Source organism: Sminthopsis crassicaudata, chromosome 3, assembly GCF_048593235.1.
Source record: "Sminthopsis crassicaudata isolate SCR6 chromosome 3, ASM4859323v1, whole genome shotgun sequence".
Lineage (NCBI taxonomy): Eukaryota > Metazoa > Chordata > Mammalia > Dasyuromorphia > Dasyuridae > Sminthopsis > Sminthopsis crassicaudata.
In genome coordinates, this window is record NC_133619.1 from 176,738,290 (window position 1) to 176,763,009 (window position 24,720).

Below are 24,720 nucleotides of genomic sequence, written 5' to 3' on the forward strand. Positions count from 1 at the left end.
TCTCTGTATATCATTCTTAATTTCTTCAAGAAGTGCTTTGTAACTGAATCTCTATTTTGTGTACTTTGGGAGGTTGATCACCAAACATTTTTTGCACTTGGTTGTTATTTGGAATAGGATTTCCATTTCTACTATTGCTTCTTTTTGTTTGTTATTCTATAGAAATGCTGTCAGTATTTGAGGATTTATTTTGTAGCCTGCAATTGTTTTGAAGCTCTCAGTATCTCAGTATCTTTGCTGATTGCCTAAGGTTTTCCAGGTAAGTCATCATATTATCAGCAAGCAGGGATAATTTTATTTCTTCTTCACTTATCTTTATTCCTTTAATTATTTTTGGTATTGCTAGCATTTCTAGAGCTATATAAAAAACTAGTGGGGAGAATGGGCATCTTTGCTTCTTATATTCAGTGAAAAAGGTCCTATTAAAAACCTATTGTTTATGATGATTTTTTTAGATTCTTTTTATGAGTAAAAAAAGGATTCTTTTATGCATATGTTTTATAGGGTTGTTGAGTTTTTTTTTTTTGCATAAAAAATTGTTGAACTTTGTCAAAGGCTTCCCTACCTCTCTCCCATGTCTGTTGAGGTGATCAGGTGATGCTGGGATCTCTCTCAGGCAGTACCAATGAATTTTTTCAATTTCTATGGCTCAGAATAGTAAAGTTGATATTTTCTTTGGTAAGTTTTTGGATTTCTTTTTTCAATTGATTAACTTTTCATGATTTTTTTGCTGTTTTTTAAATTACTCATTTCTTTTTTCAATTTCCCTCAACATTTCTTATTTTTAAAGTCCTTTTAAAGTTTTTCCAAGAATTCTTTCTGGGCTTTTTTTTTTAACATTTTTTTTTTTTTGGTGGAAATTTCACAAGAAGCTGTTTTGTCTTGAAGTTTGAAGCCTGATCTTTTCTATCACCACAGTAGCAATTTATTTGGCCTATTTGAGTTCTTTTTCATTTTAAAAAAATATCCTATTTCTTGATTGTTAACTTTTATGTTGGGATCAGATTCTGCTCTTGGAATATGGAAAATAATGTCTCTTGTGCTATTGTTTACTGAGCTATATTTGGGGGCTTTCAACTTTTTGGTTCTTCTAGTGTTCTGTAATCCAAGGCAAAGAGTGGTCATTGCTCCTCTGATTCACCCCTTACTCTGTAACAACATTAGGTTTTCCTCACTGCCTTTGATCTATGACCAGGACCCCTAGTATTGCTTCCCCAAATGCTCTTGCTCCTTTTAGACTTGAAGTAGTTGCATTTGTCGATTTGTCCCTCTGCTTTAGAACTGAAACAAGAGACCTTGCTCTTCCATGAGTGACCACATCTAATATAGGGCCTTGTACCTCTGGAACCCATATATATATATATATATATATATATATATATATATATATATATATATATATATATATATATATATATATATATATATATATATATATATATATATACTCACTCCTTCATACTTGGGCTCTGCATCCAGTGCCAGGAGAGAACTTCCACAATCTTCTCAGATTAGCCCCCCCCTCCCACTCTTATATCATTCATTGGGTGAAAATTCCTGGAAGCTAAAATTGCCTGTGAAATAGCAGCCCATATTTATTGATTCAGTGGTATCTGCCTGGAGGTATAGTACTTCAATTAGGTCTGATAACTACCCCAAGAGGTTAGGTTTTTCCTAATTTCCTCCCAAATTAGATGTTTATTCTAACTTTTAATTATTTCTGCCATTCTAAAATTTATTTTGAGACATTATTTTAAGTTGTTTGTGGGAGAATTTGGGAGAAAGGTAGTTTTCTGCTTTATTCCTGCATTTTCTACTTTCAAACTTAATTCTACATTTTAATTTATTTGATTAATTTGTAACCAAAAAACACAATTCAATTCAATAAACATTTATTAAATATGTATTATGTACCAAGTGCTGGGTTAATCTCTGGAGAGTCAAAAAGAAGCAATAGCAGTCTGTCTTCTCAAGAAATTTATAATCTAATAGGGAGAGAACATGCAAACAAACATACACAAAATAAGCTATGTTCAGGATAAATAAGAAATAATTTTCAAAGGTAAAGCATTAGAATTATTAAGATTTAAGGAAGTCTTTCTTTCTATAGAAGGGAAGAACATAATTGGGAATTAGAAACCAAGGAGGTCACTAGTCTGAGTGGAGAGGAAGAACATCCTCAGGCATGGTGAATATCCAGAGAAAGTGCCCAGAATTTGAGAACTGGAGTTTCTTGAAGCAGGCCTTTATTACTAGATTGAAGAACTTGTATTAAGGAGTAGGGTGTAAGAAGACTGAAAAGGTAGGAGGGGATAGGTTTTGAAGGGCTTTGAATACCAAATAGGAAGCCACTGGAGGTGTGTGTGTATGTGTGTAAGTGATATGATCAGTTCTGCATTTCAAGAAAATCATTTTAGTGGCTAAATGGAGACTGGATTGGAGTGGGGAGAGACTTGCGGCAGGCAAGCCTACCAGCAGGCTAATGTATTAGTTCAGGTGTGAGGTGATGAGGTCTATACTGGAGGGGTGACGGATGTCAGAGGAGTGAAAGAGGAATATAAGAGGGATGTTGCAAAGGTAAAATTTGCAATCCTTGACCACAGCTTGGATGTGAGGGATAAGGTTTAGAGATAGAGAGGAATCCAGGATGACTCTTAGCTTGGGAGCCTGATAGACTGGGTGTGTGATGTTTTCTTTTACAGTAATATGAAAGTTATGGGGATGGGGGGGGAGAGAAAGTTTAGATAGAAAGATAATGATTTCTATTTTGGACATGTGACATTAAGTCTGACAACTTTAATCACAGAGTTTCTAGGTTCTTGAGAAGGGAATAAAGGAAAAGAAAATACAATCTCTTTATTTAACAGAATGATGATGACTAAAACATATTGAAAATAATGACAATGCTTAGGACTTAGATAGGACTTTAAGGTTTGCAAAGCGCTTTGTAGCTATCCTTAAAACAATGTTGTGAGATGGGTGCTATTATAAATGACAGGGTAATTCAATAGCATTTGCAGATAAGATTTTCATAAATTTGGATTCCTTCTGATTTCTTCTTAGAGATTAGAGCAGAAAGTCAGACTGGTATTCATCATTTTTTTCTTGTAGTCTTCATCAAATTTCTCATTCTGGGCCACAGTGAAGTGGTTTTTCCAGTCTCCTACAGCCCCTGAATCACAGACAAGGGAGAGGTTTAGTGACCTTTTAAAGTATTTTCTTTCCTTCTTCGACTCCCTCCCTGACCCAGTTTTCTTAAGAGCTTAATGTTTAATGTATATACAAGCAGCTAAATTTGCTTAATGGTTATTTACATTTCAATTACTTAATTTAAATACATAAAGTATTATAATAAATTTGTAGTCATCTTCTTTATAACCCCACAATTATTCTATGTTCATTCCTTCTTGCTTGATAGTATTATATTACACAAATATACAGCGATTTATTTAATTATGCCTTTTTTTTTTTAATTACTATTTGAAGTAAAGGACCTCTATCCTTTAGTCCAAGAGCTAGAAAGACTTGGGCTCAATTTCCACTTTTGAAACATAATTGTTATGTGATAAATGATAAATGATAAATCATTTAATCTTTTAGCGTCTAAATTGTACTGATCTACATTGACAGATAAAGTCTTTTCACTTATGAGTTCCTATATCAATGAAATCCCAGGAATATAAATAATATAAATCCTTATATTTCTATTCCAGATATTTTTAACTATCTATAATTAATTTTATTATGAAAAATTTTCAACTGATAGTTCTTTTTTTGTTCATTTTGTTTTTCTTTTAAAATAACACTTTTTTTTTTTTTTAGGCAATTGGGGTTAAGTGACTTGCCCAGGGTCACACAGCCAGGCAGTGTTAAGTGTCTGAGACCAGATTTGAACTCCGGTCCTCCTGATTTCAGGGCTGGTGCTCTATCCACTGCACCACCTGGCTGCCCCAAAATAACACTTTTAAGGTAATGGAATTACTAGGTTAAAGGATAATATTATTGCTTGTTCTGATATTTTTGTAACTATCCATGGATCTCTTCAGATTATTTTCCTAAATATGATTTTTTTATTTTCAGTCATCCCTTAAAATAAACATTTAGTCTTAAGTACTTCCATTCTTGAAAGATCTATATCTATACCTATATTCATATCTGAGTAACTGATACTGAGAACAATGTGAACATTTCCAAATGATTTGAAATATAAGAAGAGAATATTCTTAAGAAAATGATAAAAAAAATCTAGATACCTTTTCTCATAAATGGGAAAATAGATTGGTCCAGAATTTCATTAGAAATTGTTGTATAGTTTGCCATCGGATTCTTTTTCATTATGTCAAAAGAGGTATGATGTGTGATTTTATCTAGAACATCTTCATCTAGGTTCTTCCCCAAGAATTCCATTATTTTTCTAATTTCACGCTTTGGGTGCTATATGAGAGTAGAAAAAGAAAAGAAAAATGCATTCAGAACAAGTACTGAAATTAATTCATCATAGTATTAAAAACTGACCATAAGACTCCTTGTATTGGGAAGAGTTTAAGTAATTATTTTGAATATAGAAATTTGCTGGTTCCATAGTTTGCTCTTGGAAATACACAATAATCAAAATGTGAATGTGAATGGGATAAAGTCAACCCCAAAATGGAATGAAATTAGAAACCAGAATCCAATAGTATGTTGTTTAAGCTAGTATTTGATAAAGCCAAAGATCCAAGCTCTGGGGACAAGAATTCATTATATGACAAAAATTACTAGGAAAATTGAAAAGCAGTTTGATAAAAACAAGGCACAGACCAACATCTCATATCGCATACTAAAACAAAGTGAGTACAATTTGATTTAGATATAAAAGGTAATATCATAAGCAAATTATGGGAACATGGAAGAATTAACCTGTCAGATTTATGGATAAGGGAAAAATTTATGACCAGGTAAGAAATAGAACCACAGGCAGTAAAATGGATAATTTTGATTATATGAAATTTAAAAAAAGTTTTGCATGAATAAAACCAATATTTTTAAAATTGAAAATTAGAAGAAAACTGGGGGAAAATTTACAGCAATTTTCTTTGATAAATGCCTCATTTCTTAAATATACAAGGAACTGAGCCAACTGTAAAAGAGCCATTTAGAAATAGCATTATTAGGTCTATATTTCTAAAAAAAAAAAAAAAAAGAAAGAAAGAAAAAACTATTTGTACAAAAAATTATCACAATTCTTTTTCTTGTGGTAGCTAAGAATTGGAAATTAAATGGATGTCTATCAATTGGGGAATGGATGAACAAGTTATGGTATATAATTGTAATGGAATATTATTCTGTTATAAGAAGTGACCAGAGATATGGTTTCAGAAAAACCTGAAAAGATTTACATGAACTGATGCAAAGTAAAATGAATTGACCCAGGAGAACATTGTATAGAATAACAGCAATATTGTAAAAATGATCAATTGCGAAAGACTTAGCTATTCTCATCAATACAATGATACATGACAATTCTAAAGGACTCCTATTGAAAAATGTTGTATTCCTCCAGAGAGATAATTAATGAACTATGAGTACAGATTGCAATATAATTTTTTTACTTCATTTTTCTTGATTTTTTGGGGGAGTTAAAATGTTTTAAAATGATTTCCTACATATAATTGATAACCATATTGCTTGCCTTATCAATAGGAGGAGAATTTGAACTAAAAATTTAAAAAAAGAATGTGAGAAAGAAATAATACTTTTAAAAATGTCTACCCCTTTCTATGTTGAATCTTATACTGGAGCTATAAAAAAGTATTCTTCTCAAGGATACTTTTTTCCATTTCTGATATTTTTTCCCTCTTTTTTTTTTTTCTTGGAAATTCTCTCCAGCTTGACACATTTTGGTGATGTATTCACAGTGTATTATAGTGTGTTACATAGTACTTACAACAGAAAATCTTCAATCCACTGTAACACATAATGCAATTTTTTTTCAGTTCTCTTTTATACACTTTTTTCATTATTGAATTAAACAAGAATTTCTATAATAGTGGAATAAAAAGATGATTACACATAAAACTGCAAATCTACTATGTATAATTTGCTATTCCTTTCAACTACACAACAAAATTATCATGTAAATTTTTCCTCTTCCCTCCCAGATATAACTATCATTTGATACAAATAAGTGTGCGTTTATGTGTGTGTATAAAAATTATTTTATACATACTTCTATTTATCAGTTCTTTCTTTGGATGCATATAATGTCTTTATTCATATCTTCTTTATTATTAATTTGGGCATTTATAATGGTTAAAATAACTTATTTGTTCAAAGTCATTCTCAAAACAACATTGTTGTGACTGTCTGACATTTTCTTGATTGCACTCATTTTGCTCATCTTTCCATGTTTTTCTAAAATCACTTAGCTCATCATTTCTTATAACACAGTAATATCCCATCCTAATCATATATTGCAACTTGTTCAGCCATTCCCCAACTAGTGGGCATCCATTCAATTTCCAGTTCCTTGCCATCACAGAAAATGCTACAAACATTTTAGATTAAATAAATAGATTATTTTCCTTCTTCCCTAATTATTTTCAAAAATAGACCAAGTATTGGGTATTATTAAGCCAAAGGATTGGTAGTTTAATAACTCTTTGGGCATAATTATCTTAATCATCACTATCTTTCTCCAAGTAAGTTCTTTGAGGGTAAGAACTAGGTATTTTTTTCTTGTTTTTGCATTCCCACACAATGCTTGATACATAGTAAACACTTAATAAATGCTTGCTGACTTGACTTTATGATTAGGAAATAATAAAAAAGTGAGAGACCATAACTCTGGGAAAGGGCAAGTTTTTCTTATCTTTGTATCCTCAGTATTTAGCACAGTGCCTTTTGCATAGTAAGTTCTTAAAAAATGTATGTTCATGAGTTTAGGGATAGGTTATAATACCAGATAAAAAGGAATAAAGCATTACTTTGGGGAAAATTTATAAAAATGCAATCTTCACTAGGCAAAAAATCCAGAGCTTCTATAATGGGTTCTTAGAATCATGACAAGATAATTGATTTCCTTCATACACAACTATGCAATTATGCATTAAAAAATCTTATTATCATTGCTTTAGTAATGCATATTTAAAATGCAGCATCAGTTGAACACAATAAGATTATTATCAGAATAGTCTTCTGTTTCCTTATAAATTACCTTAAATGATAACTATAGCTATATGTACCTAGTACCCTTAGTAAATTTATCCTTAGTAAATACTATTGATTAGCAGATTGGATTTAGCCCTCACCTTCTTCATGTCCTCATAAAAGAGGTAGAGAATGGGATATTTGTCTTTTGCATCCCACCAACCTTTCACATGATCATACCAGGAGCCCCAGCAGACTGAAAGAGAGGTAAAATATGTAAATTTGTTTGAATGGAGGTTACACTTAGGAGAACATGTAGGTCACCCAACTAATTCTTTGATATTAAAAACAAAAGAGATTTTAACTCCTCATGAAGTGGTCAAATATTTCTTTATGTCTTCAAGGTTTTGCTGGCAACAATACAGTTGGATTCTGTCACCTTTTCCATCTAGGAAATCTTCAAAATATTCCTCCCAGGTTCCTGGATCAGGAAGTGCTGCATTCATCTTTTGGAAATGATAATATGATACCAAGTTGTCCTTGGCATTTCTTGCGACATAAATTATCTGAAATCATAAGTAAAAGAAAAAAAAAGAGGTGTGAAAGTGTATGGAAAAATTTTTTTACAAACCCAGCTATCATTGTTTCATTTGTCAACTATAAGTATTAGTTTCCTCATCTGTGAAATGAAGCCTTTGGACAAATTGACTTCTAGTTAGCACCTATTGACTAGGTGCTGTGTTGTTGACATAAATATATAGATAGGAGTCTGTTTTATGTGTGTGTGTGTGTGTGTGTGTGTGTGTGTGTGTGTGTGTGTGTATGTGTGTGTGTGTGTGTGTGTGTGTATGTCTAGACATCCTTCTAGACCTTCTTTTAGGTTTGATAACTATGATGTTAATACTGTCCCACAATCACATTTAGTGGTTGTTTTCTTGGGAATCGCTTGCTATTTTTCTGAGTGATAGGAAGGATTCCAAAGCCAGAATTAGTTACTGGGCTTAGAGATAGCATGGTATAGTTGATTGAGAATGAACCTCAGAGTCAGAAAGACTTAGGTTTAAGTCCTACCTTGAGTACATATTGATTGTGTGATTCCAAGAAAGTCACTGTAACTCTCATTGGCCTAGGCAACTCTTTAAGATCAAAAGTTGGAGACAGTGCCCATGTGTGTTGATAGAAGGAGTTTCCTACTTGGAAATTCCTCATACCAATGAAATCCATCTCTCCTCTACTCCCATAAAAAACTAGCTACTGGACTTAGTAGTTGATTAGTGCTTTTGAGACTAGGAGAAGTTCATTTCTAGAAGACTAGCTGAAGCTTGTTTTAAGAGGTTCCAAGGTTTGTATTTTACCTTACAGCCCTTTTCCAAGAACGATGGTGGCAATAGTTGGATGGGAAGGTGAGTTTTCAGTGTGCGTGGTAATGGCATTGCATTAGCTTGATCCAATCCTGCAAAACAGTTTTTGTCCATTTATAATCATTCTTATATTGTGACTCTAGGATCTTTCTTCTTGTATTGCTACAATTTTGGGAATAATTCAGGGCAGCTGCTAGAGCATTGTCTCTGGATCTCCGTGGCTAAATAACACCATGCTACTATTATCCTCATCCCCTCCCAGTTCTATTTGTTTGTGTATGACCTAGAAGTCCCTTCACTTTCAGGAATATTTTCCTGAAAATGCTGAACTTGAAATTGAAAAAATTGAAATGGACTCTATATTAAAATATTGGAAATAGCTTGTTACTGATATGAAAGTTACTTCCAAATTAGCTGATTATGGTCAGTAAAATCATGTTAGGAAAAAGAGAAATTCAGCATCACAGTAGAAAAATTAGGAAAAAAAGATGTGTATGCAATTATCATGTTTTCAATTTTTTCTAGTTAAATGAGCTATTGATGCTGAGAAATTGATGCAGATAAGAAAATACGTTAACAAAAGCAAGCTGACTCCTATACAAATTTAACTATTGTAAAGTAATTGTAATCGAAAGAATGCTAAAAGAACTCAGAAAATGAGTTAGCCAGCAAACATTGATATTGACATATATGATTCAAGAACAACAGGTAAAATAGCTAGGTTGCAAAGTGGATATGATGCTGGATTGGGAGTCAGGAATATCTGAGTGTGAATCTTATATTAGTCCCTATTAGCTATATGATCCTGAGTTTCAGTTTTCTCTTCTGTAAAATGGGGTTAATAATAGCATCTAACTGAAGTTCTGTTGTAGAATCAAATGAGATAATATGTAAAGTATTTTGTAAACTTTAGTATAATAAATGATCTTATTTAGCCTACTCATTTTAAAACACCAAGGAGAATTATTGAAAATTATTAGAGTATGTTCATAAAATAGCAAAGAATAATGGCAGTTTAAGTAAGTCTGTAGGACAGATTAGGCCAAGTAGTAAAGGAGGTGCAAAAAATCAATGAGAAAAAGAATGCCTTAAAAAATAAGAAAGGCACAAAAATTCACTGAAGAAAAAAATTCCTTAAAAGGAGGACTTTGCAGTTGGTCTGGTATCCTGGTGGCTGCAACTACATTGGTGAGCTCAATTCTGATTGGTTACCAAAACATCTGTGTAGTAAACAACTGCCTGGACTGATTTGTATAATAGAGAATTAGTTTGATGAGCATTACAGTTCTCTTGCTTAAAAAGAACTGATTTATATTAAAAACTAACAGATTTTATCTTCTTCAGAAAGACATTATCAGGATCCACATTAAGTAATACTTCTGGGGGCAGCTAGGTGGCGCAGTGCATAGAGCACCAGCCTTGAATTCAGGAGGACCTGAGTTCAAATTTGATCTCAGACACTTAACACTTTCTAGCTGTGTGACCCTGGGCAAGTCACTTAACCACTTAACCCCAGCCTCAGGGAAAAAAAAAAAAAAAAGAAAAGAAATACTTCTGAAGATGGCTGAGTAAAAGCAGGGACTTATCCAAAGCCCTCCAAATATCTTTAAATAATGACTCTAAACAAATTCTAAAGTAACAGGACCCACAAAAAGATGGAACAAAACCATTTTCTAGTCTAAGACAACTTAGAAAGTTGGCAGGAAAGATCTGTTGCAGCAGGGTAAGTGTGGAGCACAGCCCAATATAGGCTTTGTCAATACAAATTGCACCCCAGCAAACCAGGGGCAGTCCTTAGAGAGTGACTGAATCAATGACAACAGAGGCAGCAGTTGCTTCTGGAACTCTCAGTCCATATATGATGATAAGGAGGGTGAACAACTAGACAGAAGGACATTACAGGGGTCTTTTTGCTAGTACCAAGGCAAGACTTTGTCCATGATTCAGGTTGCAGAAATAGGTGGCAGTCCCAGGGTGAGGGGGAACACTAGCACACCAGCATTTATGGCTGCAATGGAGCAGGAACCTTCCTCACAGATCCATGGTATTTTTCCCAGTCTTTTTTTTTTTTTTTTCCTATTTATGTCATGTCTACTCCCTAATCAAGCCCTTTCTTTTTCTCAGTCAGAACAAATCTCTCCAAGTCTTGACTGCTTTTTACCTAGATTCCCCCAAATTAGCATACTTTCTCTTCTTCTTTCCTGAGTCAGGAGTCTTTTAAAAGGATTTTGCTAGGGGGTCTTTATACAAAAAGGATTGAAGTAAATAAGAACCATTTAAATTTTAGAGGGAAATAGTGATTTAGGTAATTATATATATTTTGTTTTCTAATAGGATGGGAGAGAGATTATGGGCAAGAGGACAGATTCTTAATTTTTTTTTGTGTGTGCCATTGACCATTAGCAGTCTGATAAAACCTATAAGACCCCCTTCTCAGAATAATTTTTTTAAAATAATTGAAGGAAATGTTAAATTTCAGTTAAAAGTTAATGAAAATAAAGATGTAAGGTTTTTTTTTTTCCCCATACAAGTTCACTCCTTGAACCCTATCCATGAACCCTTTAATCTGTGAACCCCAGGTGAAGAACCCGTGCTATATAGGGAAAAAGAGAATCTGGGTTATATGAAAGTATGAACAAATAGGATGAGACTTACTAAACCAGTGCTAGAACTGAAGAATCTATGGGCAATAATGTAGGGATAAGTGATGTTTGGAGGATAGGTATGGTAGGGGATTCCTCTCCTTCCTTGTCTTCCTCTGGCCACTCCTAGTCCTGCTATTGCCTGGACTGATAGTTATTGGACTGATATTGGGAAACTATGAAAAGACAGGATAAAATATTGTCATTTTAGGTCTTAGGAAGCTGCTAAAAATTGAGGGGAAAGTGAAGGCAGAAAAGTAAAGGATAAATTATGAACAGAAAGAAAAAAAAACAACAAATAAATAGAAAAATAATTTCTTTAGCCTTACTTTATTTTTTGTCAGGGAATGTTGCAAGTCAGACATTGTTTATGGTCTAGTGTGGCTAATCATGCTGTCACTTACCACAGTCTAGTGATGGAATTCTCCATTCAATAAAAGGAAACCGGAGATGAGTAGGAGCTCTTTGACATTTCTCTATATTGCCATCATTTTGTATCATATCTACTATCTCCTGGGTCCAAGTTGTCCCTTATTTCATAGAAAAAAAGTAAAAAAAATAGAAGTTTTAGAAAGTTCTTGATTCATTTTAAAAAATTTGGATTTATAGATTGTTACTAATAAAGTTTATAAAGCAACATAGAACAAAATTCCATATTGTCTTGTAAAAACTTCATTATTATTAACACAGACAAAAAAAAAAACATTGCATAATGGCACTCTATAAAGGAATGAACATCTGAGTAATCATTTTCCTTCTCTCTAGAAATGGAGCATTTGTTATCTCACCACTGACCTCAGGTTCAAGTTTAAAGCAACCATTCAGGAAAATAGCTTTCTCTTCTTTGATGCAACTAATAGAAAGAAGACTTTGGATTTAGATTTGGAATCAAACGACCTGGGCTGGAATTTTTATTCAGCTATTTTATTACTTTTTTGATCATTCAGCCAGATTGAAGAAATGTAAGTTATGTTTGAAAAATATCAAAAGCGGTGTGATATTAGGAAGGAAGAAAGAAACGGCAATGATCAAAATGTCAATTAATGCTTGATCTTTGCCAAGAGCAGATGCAGTATTCAATTTCTGACTGTTTTTAATTATTTTTTTTTCATTCTTGAAGAAGTAGAGAGAGTAAAAGGGGGCTGGATGAATCCTTTTTATAGAAATTTAGAGTGTATTCTCATTCAGATACATTTGGATCAGGTGATTTTTGAAGTCTCCTTCATTTATAAGATTCTATGATTTTAGTCAATCATTTGGTCTCTTTGGGCTGTAAAATTTGTAAAATGAGATGTTGGACCAGATGAGGGTTTTAACCCATTTAAATCTATGATGTATATTTTAGACATATGAACCTCAGGTATAATACAATTTTTTCCAATCTTTTGGCTCATTCTCACTACTTAAGAGTTATTCAAAAGAAGAATCATCTGTTTGGGAGACTATGAATTCCCTCTCAGTAGAGGACTTCAAATAGAGACTGGATGATCATTTGTTTGATATGTAATCTCAACTGGACCCTCTACCTTATGAGTCTATTGAAACTGCTCTCTCTGCAGATAACACTGATCTCTTAATGGCCATATGTGATGGCCTTTTCTCAGTGTTCCAGTTTCTTGATCTTTCTATAGCATTTATTTATTATTATTATTATTACTTGTTATTCATTCCTGGTTACTTTATTCTTGCTGAGTTTTTGTGGTTCCTTCTTCCTCAGTTTCTCTCCTATTTATCTGACTACTCTTTTGGTGGCTCATCTTTATAACTTTCTCCTAAACTGAGCCTCCTTTGGTAGCTCATCATCCATAGTTTACTCCTACCTATGAATGATTCCTATAATTCCTATATAGTGGTCCCTCTCTACACGCTTTCTTAGTGACATCAACTTCCATAGGTTTAGTTGTCACTTCTATTCAGATGACTTCCAGATAATAGTACTAGTCTTCTGAATTTCAAGTCTATTTTATCAACTGCATATTGAAAATATTGACCTAGATATCCTCTGGGCAATTCAAATACTACATGTCCCAAAGAAAACTTATGCTCTTTCCCCCCAAACCCACCTCCCTTCACAACTTCTCTATTTCTATAGAAAAGACCAATGTACTGCCAGTTTACCTAGGTTTGCAACTTTGGAAACAACCTCAACTCTCCAAATTTTCTCAGTAAATCAGTTGTTTAGTCTTGTCAATTATACCCTATCCCATCTATCCCATGTATCCTTTTTCAAAGACATGTCAACATCCTTCATTCAGGCCCTACTAATCTTTCATCTGGATGATTGCAATAGTTTCAGTTGTCTTCACTATATTCTCCACTCAGCTGCTAAAGTAATATTTCAAAAACAAAGGTCTGACCATGATATTTATCTGTCCAATAAACTCTGGTGCTTACCAATTACTGCTAGGATCAGATACATCTTCCTTTGTTTTAGAATGTAAAGTTTTTTGCAACCTAGCTCTAACTTACCTTTTCTAATTTATTGTATATTATTCCCTTTCCAAAACTTTATGATCTAGTCAAACAGACTTTTTAATTGTTTCTTTCACATGTTACTCCATCTGTTTTCTCTGTTCTATTAGCTATCCTGTGTATTTAGAATTTTGTTCCTTCTCACTTCTGCCTTCAAACTTTTGGCTTAAATGCCACAGCCTATATGAAGCCTTTGTGGATGTGCCTCTACTTGCTTCCCCCATTACCTTTTATTTACTTTATATACTTTTGTTTTCTTTTTATATATAATGCAAGCTCCAAGAGTCAAAGATCACTTTGATTTTATATCCTCAGAACCCACATCATGTGCTAGGGTACATAGTATATGTACTTAATAAATATTTCATGATTGATTATTGCATTGAGAAAGTTTTATTTATAGATGAATTAGATTGGATAGCCTCTCAAACCTCTTTCAACTCTGAAATTCTTTGCTTTTTTGAATTTCAAAAATTATATTTAGTGTAGTGAAATTTAGGTAATTAGGCAGATATAAATTGTAGGACTTGGAGTCAGGAAGACCCATGTTTGAAACTTGACCAAGATACTTGTTGGCTGTGCTGAAGTGCCTTTTTTCCTCATCTGTAAAATGGGGATAATAATGACACCTGTCTTACCAGATTGTTAAGAGGATCAATTGAGATATGTATAAAGAGCCTTGTAAACCTTAAAAAGCTATATAAATTATTTATTATTATTATTAGAAAATTTTTATTGATTCTACTTGTAAATTTTACACATTTAGTGTTTTTCATAAAGTTTAAGGCAGTCACAAGTCATCTGAACCATTAGAAATTTTGAATGGTCAAATGGTATTAGGGAGAAAGTTAGCCATAAACTTTATATTAGTTGATAAAAGTAAAAAATTATTTAGAGCAAACATTCATTACAATGACAAAGATTGACCTTTATTCTCTCTCCTTCCTTTTCTCTCTGTCTCTCTGTCTCTTTCTCTCTCCTTTCTCTTTCTTCTCTCTCTCTTTTTTCTCTCTTCTCTGTCTCTGTCTCTGTCTCTCTCACCCCCCTCTCTCTCCAAAAGAGAATCATAAACACAGCATAAAGTCATTTTTTTTTTGTGAAATAGATAAAAGGAAAGAAATCAGGATCATTCCAGTCCACAATTCTTATTGATTTTTCCTGATATTTTGAAAGGATAGTTCATGTGTACATATATACATACACACATACTGATGAAGAAAAACCTCAAACATTTATATATTTTGTTAGAGCTCTTTTCTACAGAAATCTTTGCAAACAAATTTGAAAACTAACAAATTTGAAAAATAAAACATGTCATGATCCAAGAAGGAAAGTGGAGCACAAACTTGAGCAAACTGCCTCTTTATCTTTTTGTCAACTCTTTCAAATATTCTTTAATCTATTTTAGTGACATCTCTATTACACTTCAGTACTCTGAGAAATGGATCAAATCTTTGAAATTGTAGTCCATGTTTATGCAACATCTCTTGTTAATCTCTCATTTTTCCTAGAAATATATTGATTTTAACCATACCCATAAACTCCCTCCCTCACAAATCCAGTACAAATTTTTATCTATTTAAGCATTCTACTTCTGCCATCCAATTAAAGAAATGTTTTATTAAGGATCCACTCTATGCAAAGCCCCTCCCTCTAAATTCCCCCAGCCCTTCTCCCCCAGACCTGCTTTGGGATAGGTAGAAATAAGTAGATCATCTGGCTTGGCTTGAAAGTTCCAGATTTTATCCCAGATAGCACAAGTGGGTGTAGGTTGAAGAATTCCCTTTATGTAGTCAACTTCCATTCGTTCATTTCTTTTTAGGTTCAATGACTTCATTTCTTTTAAAGTCATTAGGGTCAGGATTCAAAATGCTGTTTTCTATACAGAGAATACCAATTTTTCTGCAAAAGAATCAAAGCTGGAGTAACAGTCACCTTTTGAATTTATCTTTCAGTCTAGAATAGGAAGGAAGAAAGAATAAAAAAGAACTTTTACCCAATCAGCTTATATTAAAGCACATGACTCCTGAATCTTCTGGGATTTTTCACTTGATCTGTTTTGTTTTTTTAACCCTATCTTTGATGCCTAGCTTACTAATAAAGTTCTTGCAAATTATTTATTGCATTTATAAACTCACTGTTTCAGTGAGGGGAGGCAAGGACACTGGGTGGGCAAACAAGCCATAATTCCAGGAAAGAATCATAACTTAATCCTGACAGGATAGGGGTCAAGATAAAAAGGTCAAAGGCAAAAGGGATAGTGAGGTTGACAGAGGAGGGGTTAAATTAAATGATTCTGTCAGCTAATCCCTTTTGGCTCTAAAAGTTTAAAAAAAAAAAAAAAACAACAACAGGAAATTGCTTTCGGAATTGCTGGCTTGCTGAGAAAAGGAAAGCTCCTCGCAGAGATAAAAACTTTTTCATAAATTTTGAAGCAGTGATGAAGTTATGAGCAAAAACTTTAGAAAGGACCCTGGTTCTTGAAAAAGTACAAAATAAAGAGATTTCTAGCTAGATTCCCAGTCTCCCTTTGAAAAGAAAGGCACACATTCTGGATGGGAGGAGAAGGAAATCAGTTAAATGACATATGAGAACAACTCTGAGAAATAAATATGACTCTGGAAGTTGAGAAGAGAATTAACTATAGAAGAAACCAGCTCTCAAAAGGGAATTATTCCTTACCTGCTAGGAGGAGGGAAAGAAGCGGATTTTTCTTTCTTTCTCCCCCACCATTGATGTGGAGACGTATAGTACAGTTAAATGGTTAAGGAGCCCTGTGGGAACTATTTGCCCAGCAGAGACACTGCACCCAGGGGGAGCAATGTGAGAATTCCATGAAAACATAAAAGATTCCATGCAACTTCTGAGGCATCACTTAACTTGGCTATGTGTTTCCCAAATGTGTATCTCGCCACTAGTGTATGCCTGCTCTTCCAGTGGTGCTGTGTATATTTGTGTATATATTTGTGTCTCAGATTTATGGTTGGGGGAAGGAGGATTCTTTTATTAGTATTGCCTATGTTATGCTGTTGAACCTTGAATAAAAAAAAAAAAATCATAGCCACTCCCTGCCCCCCTTCCCACCTCCCTTTCGTACCATTAGGACTGGAAATTAAGTTTTTTAAAAAAGCCCAGGAAAAGCCTTGGAGCTCAGATCACCTTTACATACCATTGTCATAAACTCTAGGTGCATTATCTCCATCCTTGCTAAGATAATTCCCTATCTTTTGAGTACTGCGCCTCACTTCACTGTCTCTTGCCCTTGACCTTTTTATCTTGACCCTTATCCTGTCAGGATTAAGTTATGATCCTTTCCTGGAATTATGGCTTGTCTGTCCACCCAGTGTCCTCACTGCCCCCCCCCCCATGTGCCTTTGTTTCCCCTATCAGATTGTATACTTAGGTTATGTATTCTATTTGCAAACCCTAGTTAGTTTAAAAAAATTATATATATATATATGTATATATAAATATGTAAAAACTATGTACACACACACATATATAAACTATATAGCTACATAAGTTCCCTGCCTTAATTTTTCTGGGACAAATTTGGACAAGAGTCCCATCCAGTTGGCTAGCCTACATTCCACATTAAAGATTAAAAACCAATCTCTTGCTTGCCTCAGTTTCTCTGGTGTTACAATGCTATCTTGGCAAATTTCTTTATTTTGAATTAATTCTATCAACTATTTGATAAAGAAATATACAGTAGAGGGGACTTCTAAATTATAGTTTTAAAGTAATATCCAAAGAATACATTGAACCTGACATAGTTGTACCTTGGGGGTCTGTGAGGATAGAAAATCCTATCCAAAAATGACTACTCAGAGATCACTCATAGAAAAGCAGAATTATTTATTAGAATCTCTAGAAACAGACCCCATCCTGGTCTGTGAGCCAGATTCAGAGCAGGAGAGCAGGAGAAGATGTTTACAACTTTTATACATTTCAGACAAAGAACCTCCAAAATCTCACCCTCCATAGGTTGTGATTGGTCATATTTGATCAGTGGAATGCAACTGACAATGTGATTTATAGCCACTTTGGCCACGTATAGGTTAATCCCTATTTGGGCAAAGGAATGCAGCTTAAGTAAGCCTTCACGGGACTGGGGCCTATAGGCCTGATTTTACGTTAGCTAGCAGTCTCTGATCAATATGCACTTAATCTGTAAATTCTTCACTATGTTTTACTCCACACAGGTACAATTTTCAAATGCAAATTGGAAGGAAGTACACCTGGAGAGTTGTTGTTTGTCCTTCATTCTGAAAGAGGACCATAACATCTACAAGGTGATCATGACTTGTAAGTGAATTGGAATTAAGTAAGGCTGGGCTGTACAAAGTTACCAGCTTCATTCTCTCCTTTGGAACCATCTGGGTCCAATGACGAGATATATAGATTGGGATCACTGAAGATGGCCCCTTGGATGCAAAAGGAGAGCTCTTGGCCTTTTTAAGCTAAGATTTTTCCCAGGTCTCAGTGTGTCTGAAGCACTGTCCATTCAGTGATTAAGGCGAGGTATGAATAGAAGCAAAGAATCACTTTTTTTACCTTATTAAAAACAAACAAACAAACAAACCAACCTGGAGAAAACCCTCAGAGTTTTTCTAGACAAAACAGGGACAATTGCTATTTAAACCTTCTATGAGCCATCCAAGCCCAAACAGTGACTGTATAACGTTCAGCTTGGGGCCTAATGTTGGTCAATAAATGAGAGTCAGAGTGATCTGAGAGTAAGGCATGGTTCCTAAAAGAAATCTAGTCCAAAAGCCCTAAGCTTTATTGTGAGGTTTCAGCAATCAAAATGTATGCTTCTTTGGGTAGAGCACCTGCAGGAGGTAAGAGTATGATTCCCTATGTGAGGGGGAGGGAGGGATAATAGTCAAGATAACATTTAGATAGAATATAAAACAATTGTACATTCTAGAAGGACATTGTGGATGCTTCGTCTACTGTTTGCAGTTGATTTCCATTAATGGAAGTACTAATGATGAGGGGATTAATTTTTGGCTCAATAATTTTTTTGTAAATCTGGCCTAGGAATATTCCACCCAAGTGTACCAAGGGAGTTTTCCTTGTTTCCACACTGGTAAAGACAGAACACCACCAGTGAGACCACTTCTCTCCCTAACAGTAACCAAATAGTTCCAACAATAATTGTGGGACTCATTTAGTGACATTTTCAAATTTAATCTGGCAATCAGTAGATTCCCCGACTCTGTCACAGGAGGAAGCCTTTAGTCAAGCATGTCAGTACTTTTTGAGTTCTAACCTCTGCTATAACCTGTGGATGGTCATGAAGCCTTTTCTGAGGTTTACTCTATTCCTTTCATAGAATCACAGAATCTCAGAGTTGAAAGGGACTTCAAGGTCACTGTATTCGAGCCAGGTTTTGGAATCCCTCTTCAATAATCTAATAAATGGCTGCTTAGCATTCTCTTGAAGACTTCAAATGAAGAAAAACGCACCAACTACTAATAGTAATTCTACTTTTGGAGGATTCTATTTGTTAGGAAGCTTTTGTTTATATGGTGGCAAAGTCAGTTTCTGCACCTTTTACCCATTGCTACTAATTGTGACTTGTAGAGCCATTTGATACAAACCTTCCCTCTGTCAAGCATTCAAGTAGGAAACTCTCATTCTTCCAAATATCAGCATCTCCTTCAGCTGTTCCTTTCATGGAATAATTTTGAGACCCTTTACCATCCTGGATACTACCATTAAATGTTTTCCAATTTGCATTTGCCATTTTGGTGAGAGCAGAATACAAAGGGGCTGTTACATTCCTTCTTTTGGACTCATTCTCTTGATGCAGAGTTATTGAAGGCCTTTCAACGCCAGCTTTTTTGGCTGTCCTACATTGATCTGTTATCTACACAACCCACTAGATTTTTTACCCCACAGGTACTGTGACAGAACCATGTCTCTTCAATCTTGTATATGTTAAATTTGTTCATTTTTTTGTCACCTCAAAGATAACTTTTTTTTTCCACTAGAAGATTTCATTTTATTTGACTGATCCCTAAAAGCCTATTGAGATCTCCTAATTTTCCAGATTGAACACATGGTATATTAACTCTCTTTCCTAGTGTTAGGTCCTCTGCCAACCTGATTTCTATGATTTAGCCCAAATATGTGTCATTTAAATTCTTACTAGACATCTATAAGCTAAATTTGAGTTACAGTTTCTTGGGGTGGGTTTGTTCAAATAGATCATACCTTTCTATTTTGTTTTATAATCAGGACAGAATGAGAAGTATCATAATTTGCTAAAATCTAGGTAAAATATATCCAGAGCCCTTGAGCCATCAATCCAGCTTACCTTGCGAGTAAAAGGAAATTAAATTAGTTTGGCATGACCATCTGTTCTAGTTTAAAATGGTCATCTTTTCTTAAAGCTCACTGGAATATAGTCATTCTGGGCCTAATCTTTGAAATCATCTAGGGCCTTTAGAAACTTTAGAATTATCTTTCTACTTATCTTTAATTTCTAGTTTTTTTTAGCTACTTTTGTTCTACTCTTTCTACTCCAAAATCCAAATCATTCTTGGCAGAGAAAACCAAAGCCAAAGTTCTCTTTTCTCTATTATCCATCATCCTTATTAAATAAACCCAAGAAGCAGTGCTGTCCCTTCTTAGATCTTCCTTTTTTCTCCAGTAGAATTTAAAACAACACTTTTTTTTGACTTTTAGTTTTCCTTGTCAGCCTTAGTTAATTCTGAGCTTTTGCACTGGGGACACTATTCTTATAGGACAGTGTCACATTCAAATTAATTCAATATTATCTGTCCCCTTTTCTATCATCTACTTCAAATTATTTTCTCATGCATTCACATTTGGACACTTAGTTTTCCCTATTCTACCTAATCAGAATTGTTTCTCAATTCAATTTTAAAAAATTTAACAAGGATTCATTAAATACATATTTTGAGACAGGTACTGTTCTAGGTGCTAGGAACACACACAAAAAATAAAATGGTACTTGTCTTCAAAGAGTTTATGTTCTATTGGAAATGGCCACAGCATGTACATAGACAGATAAATACAAAGTATTTAGAAGATTCTGCAAAGTAATTTCAAGATGGAGTGAGTGCAACTAATTAGAGAAATCAAGGACAGACTTTCTCTAGGAGGGGGCACCTGAGCTATGTCCGAAAGGAAGATAGAGTTCTAAGACGCAGAGGAGAAGGACTGTACTTTAGATATGGGAGACTGTTTATACTAAGACATAGAAGCAAGATGGTATTGTTGTATGGGGAATATTTTCCAGAACATTTTTTTATTTTGGATCAGAGAGTATATGAATAAAATACTAAATTATTAAAATATAAAGTACTTATACTGGACTAAGTAATGTGCTGAGAGCTGGAAAAGAGTAATGTGAGGGAATTGGAAAAATTGGGGAATTGAGTGAATCACACTGACTCCATCTTGTAACTCAATTCTGAAGAAAGTTTAGTTTCTATTTAATTATGAGTTTAGTTCAATATCTGTCTTGTGAAAAGAAAAACTTTATCTCATTGTGGAAATTAGGAGAAAATTTTATTGTACTATTTGAATACAGCCTTGAATAGATAAGAAATTGGATTACCTCTACCTTAAGTTTAGAGACTTTAAGTAAGGGCTTTTATTTATATTGACCAGAATCTTAATCAAATCCAAATCTAAAGACTGATGTGAGGAGTTTTCTCACAACTGTACATTTCAAACAACACGAATGTCTTATTTTAAAACTGGCCTTGTATTGATCAATCAGTTCTTCTTTCCATGTTTCATGATACTTCACACATTTCTAAGTACCTACAGATACTTGGGGGAGAGTGGGACACTTCTTTTTGAATTCATGGAATTGTATCTGTTTGCTCTCCCTTTCCCCACTTAGAAAGTCTCTAATCTTTTACCAATTAAAAATCATATAACTTAATGTATTCTGGTTAATTGTTTCCTTTTAATTAATTGGCCTTATTTGATTAATTGTTTTTAATATATAAAAGTCTGTCTCCCATTGTGTTAGGGATCCAGCCCTAAGGTCTGGTCCTGATTTATTATTTTTATTATATACTGTTTAATAAATTGAAATGCTTGGAAACTTGAATCTTTATTTACTCAGTAATTTCATCTTTCACTTATCACAAGAGGAAATTTTGTGGAAAGGAAGATACAAAGGGCTTTAAATACTAGAATAAAGCATTTAAATTTGTATTTTATCTTATTGGTAATAGATTGCCACAGAAATTTTCAAGTATGGAGTGAGATGACCAAATCCATGCTTTATGAATATTAATTTTGTAGTTATATGGAGAATGGATTAGAGAAGAGAAAAATTGGAAGTAGGGATAGTAATTAGGAGGGTATTGCACTAATATAAGGAAGCAGGGATGAGGATTTTATAACCTTAAAGGGGAATCATTAAAATTGCCCTTCATTAGTTATTTGATTTCTTCCAATAGAATTGACATTTTGTCATGCTGAGGAAATTGAGATATATCAGACAGGGGAAAGGGCCAAAACTAAGATCCTCCATGGAATATATTCTTCCTCTGAGTCCCCAAAGTTCAAAATTATAAGACTATTAGCAAGAACTCTCTGGCTGCTGGTAATTGCTGGAAGGGTGCCCATGATGAGATACAAATAATAACATATCCGTGTCTCAAACCACATGGATCTTCATTAAACAAAAGTAAAATATTGAATCTTTATAGGAACCATATGGGCAGACATTGCATTGCTATATGCCAGGCTGTGTTAACACCTTGTGCTCCAAAGAAGAAAGAAACTTTATAAGTGGAAGGCCATATTGATAATGCTGCTAAAATGATAAACACATATTATTACTAAATTACACACTTTGCTAAGTGTCAAGAGAATTAATGATGTTTTAATTTATATTTTATACTTCTTATACCATTCTTCTTGCTATACATATGCCAGAAGAATTTTGTTATCACACATTGTCTATTTTTATTATGCATGTTATTTTTAAATGTTTAAGTACTCACACAAAGGTTCCTTCCTTTCTTCTTTCTATCTCCCTTTTTCTTTCTTCTTTTCTTCTGATTTCCTTTCAGCCAAATAACTCCTTGGATTAAATTGGAAGTGTTGTGCATAGTGGGATGTTTACTTCTTTAGATGTCTCTTGTGTTGGTTTCATAGCAACCAGTTGAAACAGGAGGGAATAGGAAACTCTTCAATTCCCAATCTTGTCTCATGCTTTCTCTAAGTCATGAGTTGTATCCACAGAGGATATAGTGGGGAATTAATTAAAGTCAAAGAGCAATAGTTAATGATGACATAAAGAATTTTATGGTGGCAGTAAATGGCTTAAAATACCATTTAACTTCTGCCAACAAGTCAAGAATTGCCTAAGAAATGTGGAGCTTTTGGAGAATCTGTATATTAAAAAGTGGAAGAAAGGAGGCATTTTTGAAAAGAAGAAATAGCTTAGAGTAGGGGCTCTTAACCTTTTTATTGGCAGTATGATGAAGTCTATTGTGGTGAGACCCCTTCTCAGTATGGTGCTTTTAATTACATACAATAAAATCATATAAGATTATAAAGGAAAACAATCATATTGAAATATAGTTCTCTCTATCTGTCTCTTTTCCTTTAAATTAATGGGTCCTAGATTAAGTAACTCTGGCCTTGAGAAATTGGTTGTAGGGATAGACTTCCCGGAATAGAGTTTTGCCTACTTTCCCTCAATCCAAAAACATCTTTCCTCTTAGTGACAGAATTTTTAAACTTAATTTTTTTAGCTTGTCTGAAATTCTTCCACTAAAAGATTCCTTTGGGTTAATAAGTATCCTTTTAAAAAAAATGCAAGTACCACTAATGGAACCAAAAAGTATAAATATTCCAATATGAACAAATATCCCAATATGAACTTGTTCAATGAGATTGGCTTTGTTAGTGAGATTAACTTGAGGGAATGGAAATTTTGATTTGTGTATCTTGATTTCTTGCCTTCCCTCCAGGATAAACACTAGAAGAGGAATAGAGAAATTGAGATCCCAAAGGCACAAGGTAAAGCATGATCTGGACCCTAGCCATATCTCATTTCTATCTATCTCTGACCCACAAGACCATGGAGGACTGAAGGGAATGAGCTCATGTATCCCTAATAGAACAAAAAGCTGTGTATACATGCTTTTATCTAAATCTGGCATTGTACTACCTCTTTGTCCTGATCTTACCAGTGCTTACTGAGTTCTCTTTCTGCCATGACTCTTCCTATTTCTGACTTTGGATTTTGCTTTTATCTGTTCCCAATGTGATCAGCCTTAACTAATTTGGGTCAACATTTTAGAACAAGTGGCTATCAGTCTTACCTCTTACCTCCCATCTATATCTCTACATTTCTGTATCTACAAAGATGAACTATTTGTAATGCTCTTTGCCCATTTACCTTGCTCCTTTGCTCCAGATTTAGATGCAGCATGAAAGACGGGAGGTAGATAATTTTAAGTGTAGAATATTTGCCAGGATAAAACAGGCCTGTATTGAGGACTTAGGACAGCAATAATATCTGATGTTCCCAATAGCCTGGAGATTAAGTATTAAAAAGTGGGAAAGGGCTGCAAAAAGATTGCCAAAGACAAATTGGCAATTTCAAATTTTGTTTAAGTCTGGGTCTGCACTTAGCAAAGAGGAGAGAGAAGACTTTTCCCTAAATCAACAAACATTAATTAAGCTGTTACCATGCCTCAAGCACAGTACTAGCCACTGAAATAATTCAGTTGAATAATTCAGGCTTGTTTAGCAATATCATGGGTTCAATTGATTCTAAAAATGCTAATGTGATCCTGAGCTACAATAAAAGTACAAAAAGTATTAAAAGGTAGATAATAGTTTCACTGTTTTCTATCTCCTATATCTTCTGGAGCATTTTATTCAGTCCTGGTTACAGTGTGAAGGGGGAAGGAAACTGTTCCCTTTACTGAAACTATGTTGCCTTTAAGCTTATCACTCTGAAACTGTGTTCTGTTTTGGTCTGTTATCCCTTTTGGAGTCTCCTCCCAGATAAGTTATCTTTTGAGGATCCCAGAACCTTTGATTCAATTAGAAATCATGGTCAAAAAGCAATCCTTTGAGCCTCAAGTCTTCTTTTAATG

General features: G+C 34.1%; 1 protein-coding gene across 5 annotated transcripts; it reads right to left on the reverse strand.

The window, feature by feature from the left end:
* Window positions 1–1,878: 1,878 nt before the first annotated feature.
* Window positions 1,879–22,745, reverse strand: SULT1C4 (sulfotransferase family 1C member 4). 5 transcript variants are annotated; one of them, XM_074299658.1, is made up of 8 exons: window positions 22,609–22,745; window positions 15,287–15,505; window positions 11,536–11,661; window positions 8,484–8,581; window positions 7,568–7,694; window positions 7,290–7,384; window positions 4,254–4,434; window positions 1,879–3,172 (listed from the first exon to the last, which is right to left on the reverse strand). In XM_074299658.1, the coding sequence occupies exons 2-8, from the start codon at window positions 15,453–15,455 to the stop codon at window positions 3,060–3,062; spliced, it is 909 nt and encodes a 302-aa protein (XP_074155759.1). In that variant the 5' UTR covers window positions 15,456–15,505; window positions 22,609–22,745; the 3' UTR covers window positions 1,879–3,059. The 5 variants fall into 5 exon arrangements, with proteins under 5 accessions (XP_074155759.1, XP_074155756.1, XP_074155758.1 ...); XM_074299655.1 differs by having other exon boundaries at window positions 15,287–15,559; window positions 22,609–22,738; XM_074299657.1 differs by lacking the exon at window positions 22,609–22,745 and adding an exon at window positions 16,286–16,458.
* Between the last annotated feature and the right edge of the window lie 1,975 nt (window positions 22,746–24,720).